The 20,477-nt window shown below is 47.8% G+C and overlaps 1 protein-coding gene across 1 annotated transcript; it reads left to right on the top strand.

Moving 5' to 3' along the window:
* The first annotated feature begins 232 nt into the window (after positions 1-232).
* Positions 233-19,466, top strand: DISP2 (dispatched RND transporter family member 2). Its single transcript, XM_040066277.2, has 8 exons — positions 233-312; positions 7,473-7,919; positions 10,221-10,250; positions 12,080-12,203; positions 12,987-13,102; positions 13,371-13,489; positions 14,404-14,501; positions 15,678-19,466. The coding sequence occupies exons 1-8, from the start codon at positions 233-235 to the stop codon at positions 19,095-19,097; spliced, it is 4,434 nt and encodes a 1,477-aa protein (XP_039922211.1). The 3' UTR covers positions 19,098-19,466.
* The last annotated feature ends 1,011 nt before the right edge of the window (positions 19,467-20,477 follow it).

Below are 20,477 nucleotides of genomic sequence, written 5' to 3' on the forward strand. Positions count from 1 at the left end.
CTCTCCTGGTGCCGGCGGCTGCGCCCCCGTGCCCGCCCCGCGCCGGGCCCGCCTCCGCGGCCGCGCAAGCGCCGCGCTGAGCCGGGCAGAACCCAGCCGAGCCGAGCCGAGCCGCGCCGCGCCGCGCGGAGTCGAGCCGTGCAGAGCAGGGACGCGCCGGGGCGCTCCCGCCGCTGCCGCTCCGGAGCGCGTTCAGCACCGCGGGCGCGGACAGCGCCCGCCGCCGCCGGCCATGGAGGCCGCGCCCTCCCCGCCGCCCCGGGAGCCGCGGCCCGAGGGGACCCGCCGCGGTCGCGACCCCGCCTCGCCCAGGTAGGAGCTGCGCGATCGGGACAGGGGCGCGGAGCCGGTGCCCCGGCGGGTGGGAACTGCCGCCCTGCCGCCACCCCCGGCTCTGCATGTGGAAGCGGTCGGTGTCACCGGGTTTTCCTGGGACCAGGGCCCCCCAGTCCCGCCGAGGTGTGTCCCGTCCTCCCACCGGGGGTGCAGACACAGTCCCCTCGCTGCCTGCCCAGCTGCCCACCCGCGATTCGGGCTCTGGTGATGTGCGCTGCCCAACCGGGGCCCTGGTTGCTCCTGCCCTGGGGCCAGGAACACTATTGCGGAGCCAGGGGGGGTTTCCTGGTTTGGCCTCCCGGGCAGGTTTCGATCCTGCAACATGGTGTGCTCTCCCTTCTGCAGCAACGGGAGAGCTATTGTTGGGAAGCTCAGCGTGTTTCAGACAGACCCTTATTGCATTCAGCTGTGGGCAAACATCGGTTTCAGTCCAAAGATCTCCACCATAAACCCCCACATCCCTCATTCTCCTGTGCTGTGTTCCCTAACCTGTCTTAAGCCAGGTTAGCAGCCACAATCATTTTCTGTTCCCATTTTCTGGAAACATCAACAAGCCCATAACCACGGGCAAGGAGCCATCCCATATTCACAAGCACATTGGCATTTGTTACAGCAGGGTAACAGACCTAAGCTGCTCAGATTCTGCTTGACCAGAGCACACCCCGAGGTCAGCAGCACACAAATCCTTTCTGAAAGCCCAGGGGTTCAGTTTCTGTCTGGTGCAGGGTATTCACGCTGAGAGAGCCCCACCCGCCCGGGGGCACTGACAGGGCACTCACTGCTCGTCAGACAGCTCTGATGTCCTCGGCCAGAGGCTGCCGTGCCTGTGGCTCTCAGTCTTCAGTGACTCTCACACAGTCCAGCACTGGCTTGGACCTCATGCATTCAGTGGGGGCTCCGGACTGTCGCTGGAGCCATTTTCTTTTCTTGTCTGAGTACTCCTTGGCTGTTCAGACAGGTCTTGAAATGAACACTTCAGCCTGTGAGAGGTAAGTTACAGAGAGTTAAGACATCTGACACAGGTGTATTTCGAACTTCACCCATGCTGCTCACTCAGTCTTAGCTCTGTGGTCCCCATCCTCTGCCCTAGCCAAGGCTCTTCATCATCAATGCTCACCTCATCAGCAGAAAAACACAGAAAACACCACCTTCCTCCTAGCCTGGGACACCAAAGTGAGGATTGTCTTTTCCTTTCCCTTCCCTTCCCATTTCACTCCTTTTTATTTATTTATTTTTTTTTTTTCCCTTCAAAGCAAGGCTTAGCAAACATGATTTTCCCAGTGCAGACAGAGCTGTTCTGGCACTGAAGGCCGGGTGGGAACCTTGAGCCCTCCATGTCTGGCTCTGTCCCAGCACACACACCTGTACCCACGGCAGCAGCAACAGCTGCCCGGGGTAAAGGTAAGGCTGTTCGCACAAGTCAATGGAAAGGATTATAAAATGAAACTTTTCCTGGCAGACTACGTGGGAAGCAGAGTTTTGCAGTCTCATTAAATTTTCATGATGATTTAACGTACTCAGGAGTCTCACTAACGAAAAGACTGTAGGTCTTCTCAAGGGTATGCACGATCCTGCTGTAGACTGAAAAAGCAAAACAAAAGAACTCTGCAGGAACTGTTCAGCGCACAAGGATTTGCCGCAGCCAAAGGAGGAGATGGATTGCTCAGGAGTGCCTGTCCCTGTCAGGGAGACAGGGAGCTAGATAACGAGGTGACAGTGAAACGCAATGAACCTTTCCCTAATCCCAGGGAAAGGGCATTCTTATCTCCTTAGAAAATACAAGGAAAAAAGCTCTTTTTCTCAAGAGCTCCACTGCAGTTTTGCTGGTGGTATGTTCAAAGAGAAATTTAAATTCCATTATAAAAGCATGTTCTTAAAAAGTCATTTACAGCTCTCCAGGAAAAGCTATTAGTCTAGATGGAAGCTGACCTACAGCACATGGATTTAATCCAGAAAGAATTCATATTTCTTTTTCATTTGGGAGCATTTGTACAGCTGATATGCAAACAAAACTTTGCTAGAGGAAGGAAAAAAAAAAAAAAAAAAAAAGGGAAACAGAATCAAACTAGCTTCTTTTTTTTTTTTTTTATGAATGAAATTTTGTGGCATTTAATGCCTAATTGAGCAAAGGTTCTTCATGAAAAAGGACTCTGCTTGTGGGCAAGGTACAGACTTCTGTCATTTTTTTCCTTGTTTTTATTCCCCCTTGACATTCCTCTGGCAACAGGAGAAGTTGTAGTTTGAGTCAGGCCACAGACAGCTCCATTCACTCGGTAGGTGTTTCCCATCTTTCATATGCAAAGTGCCTCTTTCTTGATCCTCTCTTTAGTATGCAAAGGGGGAAATGATCTATTAAAAAAAAAAAAAATAGAAAGCAGTGCTTGTAGAAATAGGTTTGGGGACGAGGGTGGAATTAGGCAGACAGAGAAAGGAGCCATTCCTGCAAAAGCCTGGATATTTTTGGCCCATTACCCTTTCAGAATCATATGTGCTCTCCTGCTGCGTGGCTTGGGGGGGACAGCAACACCAGGGAATGCCAAAAACTGGAGTGGCTTAGGAAGAGGAAGGCGACCGTATGCTACTGTGTCCCTGCCCAAAAGCTTCCTCCATGGCAGCTCGTCTCTGTGTGCTGCAGAACGAAACCACCCTGAGCGGAATGTGCTGGGAGCAAGAAGCCAACAGGGCGTGTTTCCAGTAAACCAACCTGCTGGGGCCGAGTGAGCAGGTGGAGCCTAAAGCCAAGTCCTGCAGCCATTCTCTGCAGGGCAGAAGGATGCTGGTCTCTGGAAGAGGGAGATAATCCCTACCAGGGTGGGGACTGACGCCCTTGGCTCCTGCCACAGACCCTGTATCCCACCACAGCTCCACATCCTTGCAGACCTGGAATGGCAGAAAGCTGTCTCCTTAGAAATCCTGACCCTCTCTTTCCTGTTTCCTTGTGGGAAGAAGCTCCAGTCCTTTTGCTGGGACTCGCACAAAAGGTAGGGTGTTTGTGCCCTGGTACTCGTCTCAGAGAAGCACTGCTGCACTCAGAGTGTGGCTTGGGTGGGTCCATAAATTGGATTATTTTTCTGTCTAGACATCTCAGGGCAAGAGATGGGGAAAGCAAACAGCGAGAGCAACACAGCTCACTGCCTTGGGTAACAGGAGCAGTTAACTCTGGTCCATCCCTGCCTTTACACCCCTTCTTTTTCCTTTCCCAGCATCTCTCTGGTTGCATCCAGCTGAGCCTGGAAAAGAAAAGTGAGGCTGTCAGCTGCCTCTGTAGGCTTTTCTGCAGCCGAGACACCATTTCTGCGCATTTAATCCCAAAGATATCAAATATCTGACACAGCCCAGAGTGGGAATAAATGTTAAAAAAGAAAGTCTTTGTCAGCGTGGCAAGCAGAGCCCATTGTGGTGCTCTGCCCTCTTCTCCTCATGCCTGACAGCAAACAGACATCAGAAATCCCCAGAAACATTTTTCTAGCATAGTTCAGGGTCCTGAGGGCCCAGAAAAGTAATAGCAACATGGTTTCAGGCAAAGAAGGAGCAGCCTACGTGTCTGGTGCAGACCTCAGCAGAGCAAAGGTTAAGCTCACCAGCACTACAGCTAATTGGGAGAGCAGCAAGTGGAGACTCGAACTCTGCCGAGCTGCCAGCAGTGATTATCCAAACCGATCATTATTTGCAAGCTCCAGGTTTCCCTGGAGATTATAGATAGCCAAGGTCACATCGTCACGGAGTTGGAGAGGGATGAGCATAAGGGAACTCATATCCGGAGAATGATTGACAGAGCTGTAATTGTTTAGTCTGGAAAAGAGATAATGGAGAGAAGTCACGAGTGAATGAACCAAACTTGCCAAAGTTATTCCAGGATCTGAAGTCACCGAGCAGGCCAGGGATTGAGTTAGGAAATGACATGCGGGGGAAGAGCAGCACTTGACAGCATTTCACAGCAAAGATGGTAAACAAGAGGAGTGTGATTTTGTGTGAAATATTAGACTCAACGTTACCAACGTATGTGCAGAAAACCCGGAGGCAATCTGCGATATCCAAGAGTTTGGCATCTGCTTTCCCCACCCGGAGGTTTTATAGCCAAGGGGTTTGTGGAGGAAGAATATTCCATTGCATGGTCTCCTGCCTCTCCCTGACCATGTTCAAAGTGTGTTTTGTAAAAGCCCATTTGTTCCGTCCAGTGTCACATACCCACCCTCAGATGAGGCAGACAGGCTAATTAAGTCACAAAAAGCCTCTGGCCCCAGATTACTGTGCAGATACAGTAGTTTAAAGGGATAGGAATTTTGCTTTTCCTTTGGGGAAAAAAAAAGATGGGAAATATAGTACAGGTGTAGGAACACCAAAACACAAGACGTCAGTGCGGCAGTATGTTTATGAATTATCATGCACTGTAGGAGAGCATCACCTATTTAAAGTGTGCAAAAACTAGGGAAAACAACGGGAGCAAGGTTGAGGAAAAAAAGTAACTTAGAGGCAACAAAAAGGGAGCCAGAAAAGGTCTATGTCAAAGCATAACACTACCGTGACCTCAGCTGTCTGATGAAAATTCCCCACAGTACAAAACTACAAACTGCAAGCAAGTCACTGGACACATGGGAAGAGCGGGATGATTTACACCTCAAGCTTGAGAGCGTGGCTTGAGGGACCCTCCAGGTCAGCTGTCCCAAACAACCTCTGCCCCTGCAGCTCACCAGCTCTGTAGGGGATGTGGTTGCCTCTATAATTAGTAGAGAAGTGTGATGACTAATGAAAGATGTAATTCTATGTGTTGGCTGCCACAGACCCTAGTCTTTCCCCGGTCTGTCTGCAGCACTCCTGCTCTGTGCTGCACCTGGATCCCTCCCCGTGCAGGGATGGCTCTGATGAGGCTGTAAGAGCCCCAGACAAGAGTTCAGATTGCATCTCCTGAGCAGCTTTACTGGCACTGCTTTTGTAATCTCATATGTGACAACTGTGGAGTCTCCTGTTGCACTACCTTTACACAGAGCTCTAACACAAATCACATGCCTGAAAGGCCAGGTAATCCTGTCACTAATCCACCTGGGACAGGACAGCAAGAACTTCAAGCCTATTGATGTTATTTGACAAGATCTGTGGGTGACTGGAATATCACTGTCACAGTTCAGGGGCTTCTGCTTTGCCAGCTGCTCTCCCTTTTGCTGCATTGAACCAGCTCAAGTCTTACCATTACTTTGCCTTGCAGCTCAGAGGCAAATGAGCACTGGAACTGCTGGGGACAACCTTATCTTAACCTTACCTCACTGAGATAAGGTGTGTGCACACACCTGTCCGCTGGTTTTCTGGCACCTGCTTCAGCACAGACACAGACTTCTTTCCGGCTACTTTGCATTTGCGCATCAATTATGGCTTCTGAAGTCAGGACCCAGGAATGTGCTATCTGCGTCTGTAACTGCTGCAGCTTTCTTTAGGCTTAGAAACTAAAGCATTGGACGGTGCTTAATCAATCAAGATTTGCCTGTTACTGATCCTTGGACTGGTGGTGTGCAGGAGAAGCTGAGTGTGATGACTGTGCCATGAGTGTCCACATACTGGTGTAACTGCTACCACAAACATGACTCTGATGTAATGATTTTAATGAAACGAGACCAATTTGTACAATCATGAAATATAGTTTATCAGTGTTGATAAACTCAGCTGATGTTGGAAAGCACACAGCACAGACTGCCAAGGCCAATATGTCCTGCTTTCTGGAAAAAAATAGCAATTTCCAAGCAATACTGAGCTAATAGTATTCACCAGAATCTTTTGTCTTTGATAATCTCATGACATTTAACTTTGGGTGCAATTCCAGAGACGTGTAATCACTAAAATTCCACCCTTTTCCATGGCTGTGAGAAAAATAGATGAGAGGGACTCTACAAAATATAAAAAAATCTTTTTCCCAACTTTCTACCTTCATTTTTTTTCCCACATCACACCAGGTGCCTCAGGCTAAAGTTCATCTCACTGCAGTCTTGCTCCAACCCTCATAATTCTTTGATGACTTGAGACACTTTGTGATTCTGGCTGGCCTGAACTGTTCATCCTTTTTAATCCTGGACGCCAGGCACTGCAGCAAGACACATAATTCAGCTGTAAGAGAGCATGGCACGTGCTCTGAACAAGGACCAGGAACTGCTGGTGTTTGCATCTCTTGGGACAGCAATTCCTAAAGCATTTCTGGGGTCAGAAGGAGCTCAGTCTATTGTGTGTGAAGGGGTTTTTGGTGTCACACAGACTAAGCAGTCCCTCAAAGCATTATTCAAACTTTCTCCAAGCTAGCAGAACCTCCCAGGCTCCATAAATCAAGGACTATAGGAATGAAATAATGTTTTAAATTCCTTGTAGAGAAGAAAGTGTATCCTGCAGACACTCCCATTACTTGGGAGTCTGAGAATGTTTCGTCTTAGTAAATTTGGACAGTCAAGTTTCAAAGGATCTACAGAGATCCCCTTCCTACAAGATAAGACCAATAAAATTTGTTGCTGTCATCCTTGGGAGATGTGTGTCTAAAAAGTTCCTGAAGAGCCCAGTGGAGCATGCAGGACATGGGAGCCATTAAGGATTGTGCCAGACTGGAGGCTGAAGGCCGTGATAGATGTCACGGCCCTCAGGTTCACTGCTCAGCTGTGTCAGTGCCAGGGATGACTCACTCTCCTGCTGACCCAACATGGATCAGTGCCAGTCCTCCTGCAGAGCAATCACACTAATTAATCCTCCCAAGGAGTGCAGATAATTGAATGGCTTCTTCACATGCAGATTCCTTTGGTTTCTGTTTGTCCAGGCCTCTGTAATCTCTCTGGGTCCTGAGTTAGTACCCCCCTCCAGAGTGAAATATCCTGGAGAATTTTTGGGTGGGATATTACCCAATTTTTCAACTTTTGGAGCAACACACACAAAGCATGGATTACAGGATTCTCCATCCTTCGGGATCCCTGAATGAGTCATGGATGTCTTTATAAAAAGCATAATCCAGTTGAGCCCTTAGGCTGACTCCTGGTACAGGATACAGCGGGTGAGGTTTGACATTTGTGTTATGTGGGAGGTCTGTGAGCATCTCCAGTTCTTGGGATGTGACTCCCCAGTGCAGCCCTTCAAACTCTCCCATTTTACCTCTCCCTTCATTTCTCTCATAGGGAAAAACAAAATGCAGGACCTTGCCAGACCTGCCTCGCCATGCCAGAGATCGGGAACGCTGAGCTCAGCTACAGTGGCACTTCCTGGGAAAAAATCTGCCCAGTCCATCACTGCCCCATTCCTGCATCCCCCGGGCTGGGGGAAGACAACCTGCCCTCCTCCAGCCACACGCTTGGGCCAGTCTCCACCCAGTCCAATGGCCAGGTGCCATCCAGCTCGCAGGACTCACAGCAGCACCACCCATATTACCCCTGCAACCAGGAGGAGTCCCGAGGCAGCTATGGCCTGCCCTCGCTCCCTGGGCACGGTGAGAGGCCCGTGCTGTGTTCCCACCTTTCCAGTGGTGATCTTGTGCCGGCTTCCCACCATGAGGCCTCAGAAACGCCCTGGAAGCAGTGGTCCCCCGGGCAGCGGCGGCCGGTGCAACATCACGTTGTCACGGTCAGGTAAGAGGCACGTGGAGGACGGCTCAGAAGAGCATCTTCCACACTTGGTGGGGGAAGTGGGAGGGATGAGCAGGGTCTGAGCTGGGGTGGATGAAACATGGGTTTGCTCTTCAGCTCGGGGCGGCAGCTGCTCCGAAACACACGGAAGGATCCGGTTTGCTCTCTATCTCTGTGTGGGCATACAGAGAGCTGCCATTCCCATGCCAGGGAGAGGTGGGATTTCCTTCTCAAGGGAGTGGCTGGCTAAAGCCAAGGTCACACAGTCATTCCTAGATCATGCAGCTGTGAATATGCCCATCTTCCTTGATCTTTGTATTTTCTCCCTCTGCTCTCCAAGGCACCCAGGTACCAGTCCTTTATCTTGGCAGAGTTCTCAGTGGTGGGAATAGAGTTCATTCTTTTCCTGCCCCGACAGAAGCTGCTTCCAATGCTGGAAGGGAGTGGCAGCTAGGGGTAAGCACTGGCTACAGCTGAGCAGTGAGAGATTCAAAAGGGGAGGAACATTATTTGGCTTTCCAGACTGGGTGGCAAAACAGGGTGTGAACTCTTTGTTGTCCATGACAAAATCCATTTGTGTGCAGAGCCTGAGATACAGCCTTTACTCCTTCCAGCCAGCACTATCCTTCCTCCTGAATGTGCCTTTTAGAGTCTATTCTTGGCACAAGAGATCATGATCCCTCCACTGCCATAGCCGTAGCCGTAGCCACTGAATCCTGATAAAAGATGGCACAGGATTCCTTTCTTGCCTGTGTACAGCATTGCAGTGTTAGGCACAAAAGCCCTTTAGAGTCTCATTTTCCAGCCATTTACAGAGGATTTAATTTGCTTGTGTTTGTGTAAAGGAACTGCAGTCAAAAGAGCTGGGTCCTTTTTCTGAATCGTTTCCTGGGATCCTTTTTCTGGATCCTTTTTCACTCATATGCTATCAACAAAATTGCCAACCACGTCCTCTGTAACAGGTTATTTAAGTAGGAAGCACAGCTGGATTGTAAATCCCTGGCAGAGTGTGCAGCACCGGCAGTCAGAAAAGTGATAACATAATAATGCCAGAATGAGGTTTTTAATCCAAGCAAATCTGCTTGAAGAGCTATTGTGAGGGAATTAGCACAGGATGGGCAGTGTACTGCTGGAGAGAGACCTCGCTTTGATAATCTGGGGAGGCTTTTGCTCTGCTCCTCTCTGTCCCGAATCTACAGAGCATTAGCGTGACGAGCAAAACACAGACTCATTTATTACATGAGCCACCCAGAGTGACTCTGCCGTGGGGAGCTCCCCTCCACTGCTTTTCCACTTCTCCCACTCATAACAAGGCTAGGAAGGATGAGCTGCCTCAAGGTCCCCAGCTGGCTGCTGCAGGGAGGGGGGCGCATCTGCCCAACACAGATATTGGAGTGCAGCAGGACCTTCTCCAGTTGAAGCAGGAGTGTAGGAGGGTGAGAGGAGGAGGGAGCACTGGCTGAGCAGAGCTTGGCACAGCTGCAGAAGGAGGTGGGAGCAGTTCTCTGGAAGCTGTGACCAAGCCAAGGCCTTGCCAGATTGGGGCATGTTTCAAGGGGACAAAGAGAGCAGAACAAAAGGTCCTGTAGATATATCTGAACCACCAAGATGCAGCTCTTCTGACAGGATGCCGGTGGAAGGTTTGTCCTCAGGGGTTCATTAACTTTGGATCCCCTAGGGAAAGCTTCTTTATTTCCCCCCCTCAGAGCTCTTCAAGTAGGAGTGACAAATGCTCCTCTGTGAAGAAAATTCAGATAAAATATTTTTAGCAGCTCCACTGCCTTTCTGCTCTTATAGCCTGAAAAGACTGTCTTTGGAGAGACCCAGGAAGCAAATGAGAGCCACCTTTTTGGGAAAAACCTCGCTGAGCTAAATAGGAAATAAAAACTATCTAGAGATGTTGCTAGCCCAGCTCATGAGACTTGATAAAGAGGTTTGCTTTTGTCAAGAAACACTTTAAGAAGTGCAGGGAAAGCACTTAAACCAGATAGATTTTAATGGATGAGATCTGCAATGGGATTTCTGTAGGACTGCATTGCTAATGTCCAGTACTCTCTGCAGGGTTTTCTGAGAGGGGCAAAATGAGGAGTGACTGCAAGGCTTCCCACCCTGTTTGGTTAAAATGGGAGAGGAAAAGTCTCTATTATTTATTAAACTAATTCACACGGTGACAGAACTGCGTCAGCACTGGCTCACCTTGGTTCTTACAGCCCTGCAAGGGTTAACCTGCTCAGGGATCAGCCCAGCACTGGGCTTCCCAGAGAAATAATAAATGAACACATCTTTTCTTCTTTCTGTCTGCAGACATGACAAAGCTTTCAGGATTCCAAAAAGGTATGTTTAACAGCAAAAGCTTCCTGTCCTTGTACCCTGTGATCCGTGCTCTCCTGCCCTGCTATTAGGAGAAGCAGAGTGTTACTGCTGGTGACATCCCAGCAGGCCCAGCTCCAGAGGCGAGGTCAGCGCTCCTGGGGCTTTCCACTCCTTGGAAGAATCTCCATTTGCTTGTGAGATCAATTTAACCTGCATTAATGAATAGTAACACTGTCTCGGTAGCTGTTCCTGGGCAGGTGCCTGGCTCTAACCCATACAGTAGGTTTATATATATATAATAATTCTGTAGGTGTCTCTGTGTGCATGTGTCTGTGTGTATACGTAAGATTAATCCAGTTTGTCCTATCAGAGGAGCAATAAGGAAAAGAGCTCATCCATGAAATAAACTCATCTTTTCAAAAGACAGAAAATTTTAAATACATTTATCAAAATCAAAATAATTTGATTGCTTTCTACTTCTGTTTAAAATCTGACTTTTGTAAACTATTGCTTCAGGCTGGTTTGGGTAAGCACCTTCCGTCATCAGCGACTGCAGCTGATTTGTTTTGTTCTCTTTTTTTTTTTCTGGTAATTTGCCATGGAAATACCCAAAACAGCCTCCAGAAATTAGGTACTCTAATGAGTAAACACGAGTTTTGTAAATTTTATAGTAAAGACTTTGTTTATGAAAAAAAACTTGATAAGGCCATTGTAAATTTAAAAAAAAATAAAAAAAAAAAAAAAAAAACAAAAAAAAAAAAAGAAGAAGCCGAAATAAAAAATCAAAAGTCATGGAAAAAGGTGTTTGAAGGTACTTGTGATGACTTCTAATGAAGAAATAGCTGCAGCGGAGTCCCAGGCAAAAGGGGCAAAAGAGGAGGCAAGAAAAAACATTCCATCTCAAATAAAATTCATAAATATTTCACTTCCCTTCACAAATACTTGTCAACTATTTCCGAACAAAGAATTTCCTATATTTCAGAAATACATCAGAAGACAAAAGAACTAACCTGCCAAACCAGAGCAGGAACCCAATTCTGCTATCTTATATCTCAACTGATATTTCTGAGGAAGACAAAAATCTTGACATAGAAAAACCTGCCCTGGTAAAAAATGTGGGAGATTAACTTTCATTGATCATCCTATATGGGAGACAGTTTATCCCAAAGGAAAAACAGAACTTGGATAGAAAATTTAAGAACAAAAGTAACTGGCAAATAATGCTTTGGCCAGAGTAAGCTGCTTCCCTGGAAGGGTTTTGATGTCATCAATATTTTGTGATACATCATTAAAATTGTATGTATTCTAGCGAACACGTATGAATTTAGAGCAGTGTCTAAATACACAAACTTAGACCAATGACCGTGGGCTTGCTCGGGTCAGTTACCCTCGGGGACTCTTCAGAAGAATTCAAAGATTTCTCAGGGTCCAGTTTGGAAATCTGTAGCCTGAACTGCCGCAGCCACCAGCTGACATTGCACAATGCGGAGGAAATTAAGAGGCTCTTTCTAAATGCAATCTTTGAACTTAAATGTTTAAAGCTTCATTTTGCTCAAGGACACGAGAGTCTGGTTTTTATTATTTCTGATTGAAAAAGCTGGAAAACGCAGGGAGGCAAAATGTAATTACCCGAGTTAATTAGAGCTGCCTGCAAATATCCAGTTAGAGGTGTAATACGTTCATTAATAGCTGCACTAGAGCCTCCAAGCTTCACAGTAAATAACTGCGCAAACCAGAGACCCTGATTTTTTCCTTCCTGTTACTCACACCTCATTGGCTCAACAGCAGGTTTTGTGCTCAGAGCAGGAGCATCTTACCAGCTGCACTTTTTCTCCTCCTGCTGACTGCAGTTACTCGCAGCTGATCGCAGAGTGGCCGCTGGCCGTGCTGGTGCTGTGCTCCGTGGTGGCAGCGATCTGCACCGTGGCTGGGCTGCTGGTTGGGAACCTGCCTGACTTCTCAGAACCCCTAATGGTGAGTCCTTACACTTATCAGTGGGAATGTAAGGAAAATCCACACCCAACCAGTGGCATCATCCCTCCGAGATGAGCAGAATGTGCCAGTCCTGCACAGCTGCCCCTGACACGCAGGAAGAACACAGCCCATGCCAGTGGCAGCCACCGGCCCATCCCTCAGCCGTGCTGTGCACTCCCACTGGTGCCTTCACTGTGCGCACACACTGCCAACACAAACCGGGATTGCTCCCTTTGCTTCCCTTCCAAGGCTGGAAGGCTGGGATTGCCCACAGTGAATAGCTAGGCTTGGCAGAGACTGGATAGAGGAGCTGGCTTTGGCTCCTACAGTCTGTGCATGAGGCTTTTGATTTGGAGAGCATGCCCTGTTCCGAGCACTCTGCACATGGAACGTTTTCCATGTGGAATGCCACATTCCCTAAAATCATCCCTGCCTGTGGTTCATGGAGAAATCTTGAGAAAACAAGAATACACTAGAGTTTGTCCACAAAAAGGAAAATTAGTGTCATTTCTGTAAAGGTCTACTACAATTGAAAAGGAAGAGAAATTCAGATCAGGGAGAGATAATTGTAGACATTGTTGATGGGAAGGGAAAGAGAAAGGGGAAGGTAAAAGGTTCATGTTTTTTCTCTTATCCCTGGGATGCAATCTTTCCAGGGAAAGTTCAATTCGTGTATCTCTCCAAGATGCAGTAATAGTCTCATACAGTTCCCATGTGTTGGAGGAGGCCTAGGGACAGCTGAGCTGAAGTGGAGCTGTGACAAAGCCCTTCTCCTTGGTGCAGGGTTTCGAGCCACGGGACACTGACATTGGCAGGAAGCTCATTGTGTGGAGGAATATTGAGAGCCATACAGGCTACAAGAAGACCCTTTCCCTTTCTCCCTACGCCAAGAAGAAAAGGTATTTGAGCTTGGTTTGCGGGGGGGTTGAGGAATATTTTGGTCATAAAGTCACATATTCAATATTCCAAAACATCTATGCAAATTCCATACATCCTATGCTTAAAAGCAACCAAGGCATTGGAGAGTTTGAAGTCTGTGTGCCTGCAATGGATTTGGGCTCCCTATTGCTGTGTGTGGCACCAGAGCCTGTCAGTGAATGTAGCTCCCAGCCAGACACTCTCTTGTTAATAATAATAGTTATTAACAATAATCTGCCCTCTTGCCAGCTATGATGACCTTGGCATTGGCAGAGGACAGAAGGCTGCTCAGGGAGAACAAGCAGCGAGGACACGGAGAATGGTGGAAACCATCTATGGAGCAGACGGATTCTTCTGTGGTCCACCAGGTGACTGAAATCTTGATGGGGCAGTAAATACTGCACACCCAGAACTCAACTGACAGAACTGTCAGTTCAGGACACAGGGAACACTCTGAATTTGCTCTATGCAGGCAGTGTGTACAATTCCACCTGTGAGAGTTTCTGACAGTGTCCTCCCAGCACTTCATACCTCAGTGGTCAGAAAAGGCTGGTTCAGAAATTCTCAAGAGTTGTTTCTCCTTCTTAACTCTTTGCCATACTTCTTCTTTTCCCTTTAGGAATATACCCTGAAAGCACACATTAATGGACTAATGTTTTTACCCTTTAGCCATATCAAAAGTGAATACTCTGAAAAAACAGCGTATGCCCCGCTTGCTGTCTGCTCCCTCTCCCTTGTCTATTCCCTCTCCCTCTCTGTTCCTTTTCTTCTTGAAAAAATGTAAATAGCAGTAATATCTGGAGAGAAAAACAAAAAACTCCAACACCCCCCAAAATTGTCCCAGAATGGGCACTAGTAAGTAGAAAGAAGAAGAACAGTATGCAGATATTTTTATTCTCTTCCCTGCCTTCTATCCACCTCTGAAATAAGTCACACACCAAACCTGCAGGTCCTTGGGGTTTTTGCCAGAGCTCGAGCTCCTCCCTTGTTCCAGGGGTGCAGAACCAGATGCCAGCAGTCACTAAAGGCAAGCTGACATTTGATTTTGAAAGTGCCCTGATGCTGCTGACCAATTTCAAGGGGCAGGGGTGAGGTCACACAAGGCACATGCTCGCTACTGTCTTGTGACCTGCTTCCCTCCAGGGAGCCCTCCAGAGCAGTCCTATGGACAGAGATATATATTTCCTTTTTATTGTGGAGAGAGTCTCCTCCAAACAGCCTGGCTGATTCATCTTCATTACCTAATCCTTTTATGATTTTTTTTTCTTCTTTTTTATTTCAGAAAAGAGCTATTCCCAGCTGGTATTTATGTCCACAACCGCTGGGAGCTTATGGAACTTGCAAGCAATTCAGTCTATGTGTCAAATGGAACAAGACAAGGTCAGTGTTGGCAGGAAGAACACACGTACAGGCTGTCTCTTTTCTGTCTGCTGCAATCTTTGATGTCTTGCTGAGACAATGCCAGAGAAAAAACAATGTAAGCTACACAACAGGTTTCACCTGGAGGAATCCAAAACATTTCACCTACTTGGCAATACAGGGATGATCCCACCTGCCAGTTGCAAATTAAACAAGAATAAAAGGAGACTGAACAGGAGCTGGTCCAGAAGCCAAAGGTGTCCATCAGAAGCTGCTGAGGATTTTGGGCAGCAGAACATAATTATGGCAATGGAGCTACCAGCTTGGAGACTGGTGGCAAGTTTTACAAGTGGGAAGTTTAACTGGATGAGCTGCATTTGCAATTGGAGCCAAATTCTCAAATCTGTGGTTATAAAATATAAATAATGGACAAATTTTAATTTTTTGTAAAAGGCTACCGACTTCCCATAGTTTTCGTGTTTGGGATTTGTCACTGGGAGAATGGCCAGGGATGGGTGGTACATCTTGGAAAAAGGGGAAAGGAGGAGAGGAGAGGAGAGGTGAGGAGAGGAGAGGAGAGGAGAGGAGAGGAGAGGAGAGGAGAGGAGAGGAGAGGAGAGGAGAGGAGAGGAGAGGAGAGGAGAGGACAGGACAGGACAGGACAGGACAGGACTGGACAGGACAGGACAGGACAGGACTGGACAGGACAGGACAAGACAGACAGGAGAATTATTGCAGCGAGTAAGGAATACTGGGGCTGCAAGAGAGGGTCTGTCACCGAGACACACAAAGCAGTCACACACAGGCAAGAGATTTTCGCAGAGGTCCTTCCGATCCCAGCTCACAGCTGAGAGAGCCGAGAGAAGAAGAGAAACCCCTTTGTTTATTTTTACTTTTTATACATTTGTGGGTCTAGCAGAAGATTGGCTTTTTGGGGTTTCCACCCCTCAGCCTCAGTGGCCAGACCAATTGTCAGTTACAATTGTTTTCAAGTTAGAAATATGCAAACAAAAGACAGAGAATGAAAAACAAAAGACTTGTTTATATTTACATCTGTGTGAAAGGTAGAAAACTGCTCTAATATTGTACAGTAACTAAAAGATCTGACTCCATTTATGAAAATCAAAAGGCTAATAAAGAAACTCAGAAAAACCAGGGTAACAAGGGTCTGACCTGATGCCCCCTCACGTTTTTCAGATACGCTCACACGTGCATTTTAGAGACCTCTGCCAGCGCACTGAAGCCAACGAATGCTGCCCGAGCTGGTCCCTGGGGAACTACATTGCTGTCCTGTACAACAGGTCTTCATGTCTGGAGATAACTCAAGGAGACATCTCCCACACCCTGGCCCTGCTGCGTGCCTGTGCTCCAGACTACCACCGAGGTGTCCTCACCCCGTCCTGCATAGGCCCCGAGGCTGTCAGACAGAAACACTCGCAGTGTGCCCAAGTCCCAGAGAAATGTACCCGCTTCAATGCCATCTACCAGCTGCTTCACTTCTTGGTCGACAGGGATTTTCTCAGTCCCCAGACGATGGAGTACCAAGTGCCCTCTCTCAAATACAGCCTGCTTTTCCTGCCTACAAGAAAAGGTGCATCTATGATGGGGATCTACTTAGACAACCTTGAAACCTGGGATCTGTTTGATAACTACACGTCTATCACTGGAATGGACCTGGGTCTTAAACAGAAACTATTCCAGCACTACCTTTTACTGGATACTAAGTATCCAGTCCTGGCAATTTTAGCTATTTTTCTAAGCATTTCTTTTTATTTACGCTCAGTGTTTATTACCTTGATGGTCCTGCTTGCTGTTGTCAGTTCTTTGATGATCTCCTACTTCTTGTACAAGGTGGCCTTCAGATTCACCTACTTCCCTTTTGTAAACCTGACAGCAGTCATCATTCTCAGCAGCATTTGTGCCAACCACACTTTTGTCTTCTTCGACCTGTGGAACCTCAGCAAGAGCCAGAACCCTTCTGCCGGGCTCGCCCAGTGGGTGAGTCAAACCATGCACCATTTTGCCTATCTCATGCTAGCCTCATGCTTCACGACTGGTGCCGCCTTCTACGCCAGCTATATCAGCAACATCACAGCCATCCGCTGCTTCTCTGTCTACATGGGCACCTCGGTGCTGGTGAACCTGGTTTTCATGATGACCTGGCTGCCCTCTTCGGCCGTGCTGTACGAGCGCTACATCGCAGCCACCTGCGTGTACAAGCCAGAAGCCTGCTGGAGCAACAGCAGCCACAAGAGGGTCGCTCTCTCCGTCCATTATGTCCTCCGGGCTCTCCAGAACACACTGTCTGAAACCTCCAAGCTGATCTTTGAAAAGCTTCTGCCTTGTGGGGTCATCAAGTTTCGGTACATCTGGATCTGCTGGTTTGCTGCCTTAGCCATAGGAGGTGCCTACATTTCCTGTTCCAACCCCAAACTCAAACTCCCAACTCTGGAGACATCGTCCATCCAAGTGTTCAGGCTGAGCCACCCCTTTGAGAGGTACGATTCCGAGTACTGCCACCAGTTCATGTTTGAGAGGCTGGAGCACGGAGAAGGGCAGCGTATGCCCGTCACCATAGTCTGGGGCATTCTGCCCGTGGATAATGGGGACCATTTCAACCCGAAAAGCAACGGCACCCTAGTGACAGACACCACCTTCACCATGCAAAGCCCTGAGGCCCAGAACTGGCTCCTCGAATTCTGCCAAAAAGTGAAGAACAAAACTTTCTATTACCCTGATGCAGAACAGAAATCTACCGTGTGCTTCATGGAGGAGTTCCTCAGGTGGATGGACAGTCGCCAGTGCTCTCAGCGAGACCACAGCTTCAACCTTTGCTGTAACCAGTTCTCCTTCCCTTACAGAAGCGAAGTCTTCCTGCACTGCATCAAAATGATGCTCCTGGAAGAGGGCAGGGAAGGGGCAGAAATGTACGACCTGGGCCTCAGGTTTGATGGGGAGGGAAATGTCGCCGCCTTAGTGCTGCAGTTTCAAACTATTTATCACTATACCTTCAACTACAGCAGAGCCAAACAATTCTATGAGGAAATCAGCCTCTGGATAACAGAGGAAATGAAAACTGCCCCCGTGGGGCTTCAGAACGGATGGTTTACCAGTAAACTAGAGCTGTACAACCTCCAGCACAGTCTCAGCACAGACACCATGGTGGTCATGGGGCTCTCCATAGCCATTTCCTTTGTGGTGCTGCTGCTCACGACCTGGAACGTTCTCCTTAGCGTTTTCTCCGTTACTGCCATTGCAGGCACCGTCCTGGTAACCACTGGCCTTTTGGTCCTCTTGGAGTGGCAGCTCAACGCAGTGGAGTCTCTCTTCATCTCAGCTGCAGTGGGTCTCTCTGTTGACTTCACTGTCAACTACTGCATCTCCTATCACCTGTGCCCCCATTCCGACCGCCTGAGCCGAGTGGCCTTTTCCCTGAAGCAGATGAGCTGTGCCACAGCCATGGCAGCTTCTGCTCTCTTCTCTGCAGGGATCATTATGTTGCCTGCCACGGTCCTGGCGTACAGGAAGCTGGGGATATTCATCATGATGATCAATTGTATCAGCTGTGGCTTTGCCAGCCTCTTCTTCCAGTCGCTCTGCTGCTTCTTCGGCCCGGAGAAGAATTGCGGGCAGATCCTTTGGCCTTGTGCCCACACCATGAAAGACTACTCGGATGACTCCGGGCCGAACGGAAACTTTGCCTGTGGGGGCAGCGAGAAGCAGAACCGGTTGCGGAAGGTCCAGGAGTCCAACACTGCGAACGAGCAATACGAGCTCCAGCCCTTGTCCAGGAAACTCAGTGACAGTTTTGACAACAGCACTTCCACAAGCAAGCTGTCCAACCGGCCCTCTGTGCTTTCTGAAGACATACAAGTTGAAGACAACAGATGCCCTCGAGTGGGAACGCACCCCTCCCTGGAAAGGGAGAGACAGAGTCTGCAGGACACCCTGGGAGACCAGCAGGTCAGCCTGTGCCAGTGTCCCGCCTTGCAAACTTCCTCTCCTTACAAGCACAGCACCTCAGAAACAGAAATTCACAGGGAGAGACTCTGCCGAGATTGTCGCTGTCGAAAGTATGGTCTGAAAGCATGGGATGGGTCTGGGCTGGATCACATCCAGCCGGCTGGTGTGAAAGAAGAAGGGCAGCTCAATAAATCCCAGTGCTCCAGTGACACTGCCCAGCAGCAGTCAGATTATACCTCAGACCAAAGCCCTCTCCCTGCTGCTGACATCTACAAAATTCACAGATGCCTTTGTTCTCTTGGCAGCTCTTTTGATATGCTCAACATCTCCAGTGAGACGTCGATCAGCGATTTCGAGCAAGGCCTGAAGCTCGCTGAATCAGCCAGTTCCTGTCCCGATGCCTTAGAGCTGTCTGACTCCTACAGTAACGCGGAGCGAGGTTACCTGAACGGGAAGAGAGATACCCTGCGGCTGGACCTGAGGGAGACTGTCTTTGATGTCTCTCCAGCTGCATCACAGCAGAACAGCTCCTCATGGAAAAATCGTTTTGGAGTGGGGAATGAAGGGCCGGTCGTGCTGCCCAACAGCCAGCCAGACATGCCTGATGTTTGGATCAAAAGATCCAGTGCACAAAGTTCCGGTTACAACAGCTGAGACCTTGCAGAAAGCAAAGCTGCTGCTAGGGAAAGGGGAAGCCTGAATGTCCTTAGAGCTGTAAACATCTTTTTTTTCCTCCCACCTCTCCTAGAGCTGAGACTGAGACTATTTCTTAGTGTTTCAGCTGTGCAAAACATGTGTTTTCACAGGAATCAGCAGATCTGATGCCAGTGAGAGGACGTGAGGGCCATCGTGATGGACTACAAGCCCTTTGACTTCATGTGTCTGGTGCCATGTTCACAGCTGTGTGCAGGACTTACCGAGTAAACCTGGTTTGTCATTTCCTACAAGGTGATTAGGTTTTGTTTGCTTGAGAGGAATAATGAGGTGAAGCTCTCCAGGTACTTAATGACAGAGAAAGAGAGCTCATGTAAAGAAAAAAAAAAAAGAAAAAAGAAAAAAGAAAAAAGAAAAAAGAAAAAAGAAAAAAAAGAAAAAAAAAGGAAAAAACTGAACTACTGAAAATCTAGATATCAAGTCAAGTGTATTGTGAATAATAAAAAATAAATTATTTCATTTTCTACTTTAGGCAAAGCCCAGATCCACAGACCCCATCAAAATAGCTCAGATATTATAAGAAGTCCTGTCAAGACTTCCGAGTTGACACAGCCTCTTCCTGAACATGGCAGAGGCTGCAGAATCCAGCCCAAATCTATTTCCAGTAACAGCTTCAGTTTGTTTTATCCAAAGGAATTCTAATACTGCCAAAGATTTTCAGTGTGAATTTCCCCCCCTGGACTCAGGTGCCTTGTTGTGTCCTCTTTACAGCATGTTTGCACTCAAGGCATTTCCCTCAAATATGTAACTTTTTAAAATTCACAAATCTGGTGAATCTTGAATTTTAGGGTTTTTCCCCCTCTACCAGAAACAAACAGGAAAGCAAACATTTATTTGCTCTTATTTGTTGAAAAAAATAAAACATTCTCTCTACAAGTTGACATACAATAAATGCTTATAACAACCTTTCCTAAAATATGTGTGGTGCTTCATTTTCACCAAGAGAACTGCCGTTATTCATCTTTTAAGTGTCTAATGTATTTTCCAAAGGGAGGTATACATCTTTAAAATACTTATTCTTCTGACATCCAGGAGCTCTCCCTGTGCTGTGGGACACAGAGAGCGACTCCCTGATATCCATTAGGGACATGGACTTTTAAAGCTAACACCAGAGTTTGAAATGCGTCAAACATGTCAGTTGTGTGTTTTTCATGTTTGTTTCAGGGTTTTATCTCGAAATTGTCATAGTGAATGTTCAGGTGGGTATTTGGGCAGCCAAAGCCACCCTCAGGCTGGAACTGTATCATCGGCCTCAAGGAGCTGCTCCCCGCTGCTATTGGCAGAGATTGCCCACCCATTATGAAAACCATGTTAGCAAAC

This window comes from Hirundo rustica, chromosome 6 (assembly GCF_015227805.2).
Source record: "Hirundo rustica isolate bHirRus1 chromosome 6, bHirRus1.pri.v3, whole genome shotgun sequence".
Taxonomy (NCBI): Eukaryota; Metazoa; Chordata; class Aves; order Passeriformes; family Hirundinidae; genus Hirundo; species Hirundo rustica.

What these genes read in the sequence shown, in the direction of transcription:
- DISP2 (XM_040066277.2), top strand. Translation starts at nt 233, where the DNA reads ATGGAGGCCGCGCCCTCCCCGCCGCCCCGGGAGCCGCGGCCCGAGGGG. An exon ending in ATTCTTCTGTGGTCCACCAG is followed by an intron (nt 13,490 to 14,403) that starts GTGACTGAAATC and finishes TTTTTATTTCAG; the next exon opens with AAAAGAGCTATTCCCAGCTG. An exon ending in GTCAAATGGAACAAGACAAG is followed by an intron (nt 14,502 to 15,677) that starts GTCAGTGTTGGC and finishes CACGTTTTTCAG; the next exon opens with ATACGCTCACACGTGCATTT.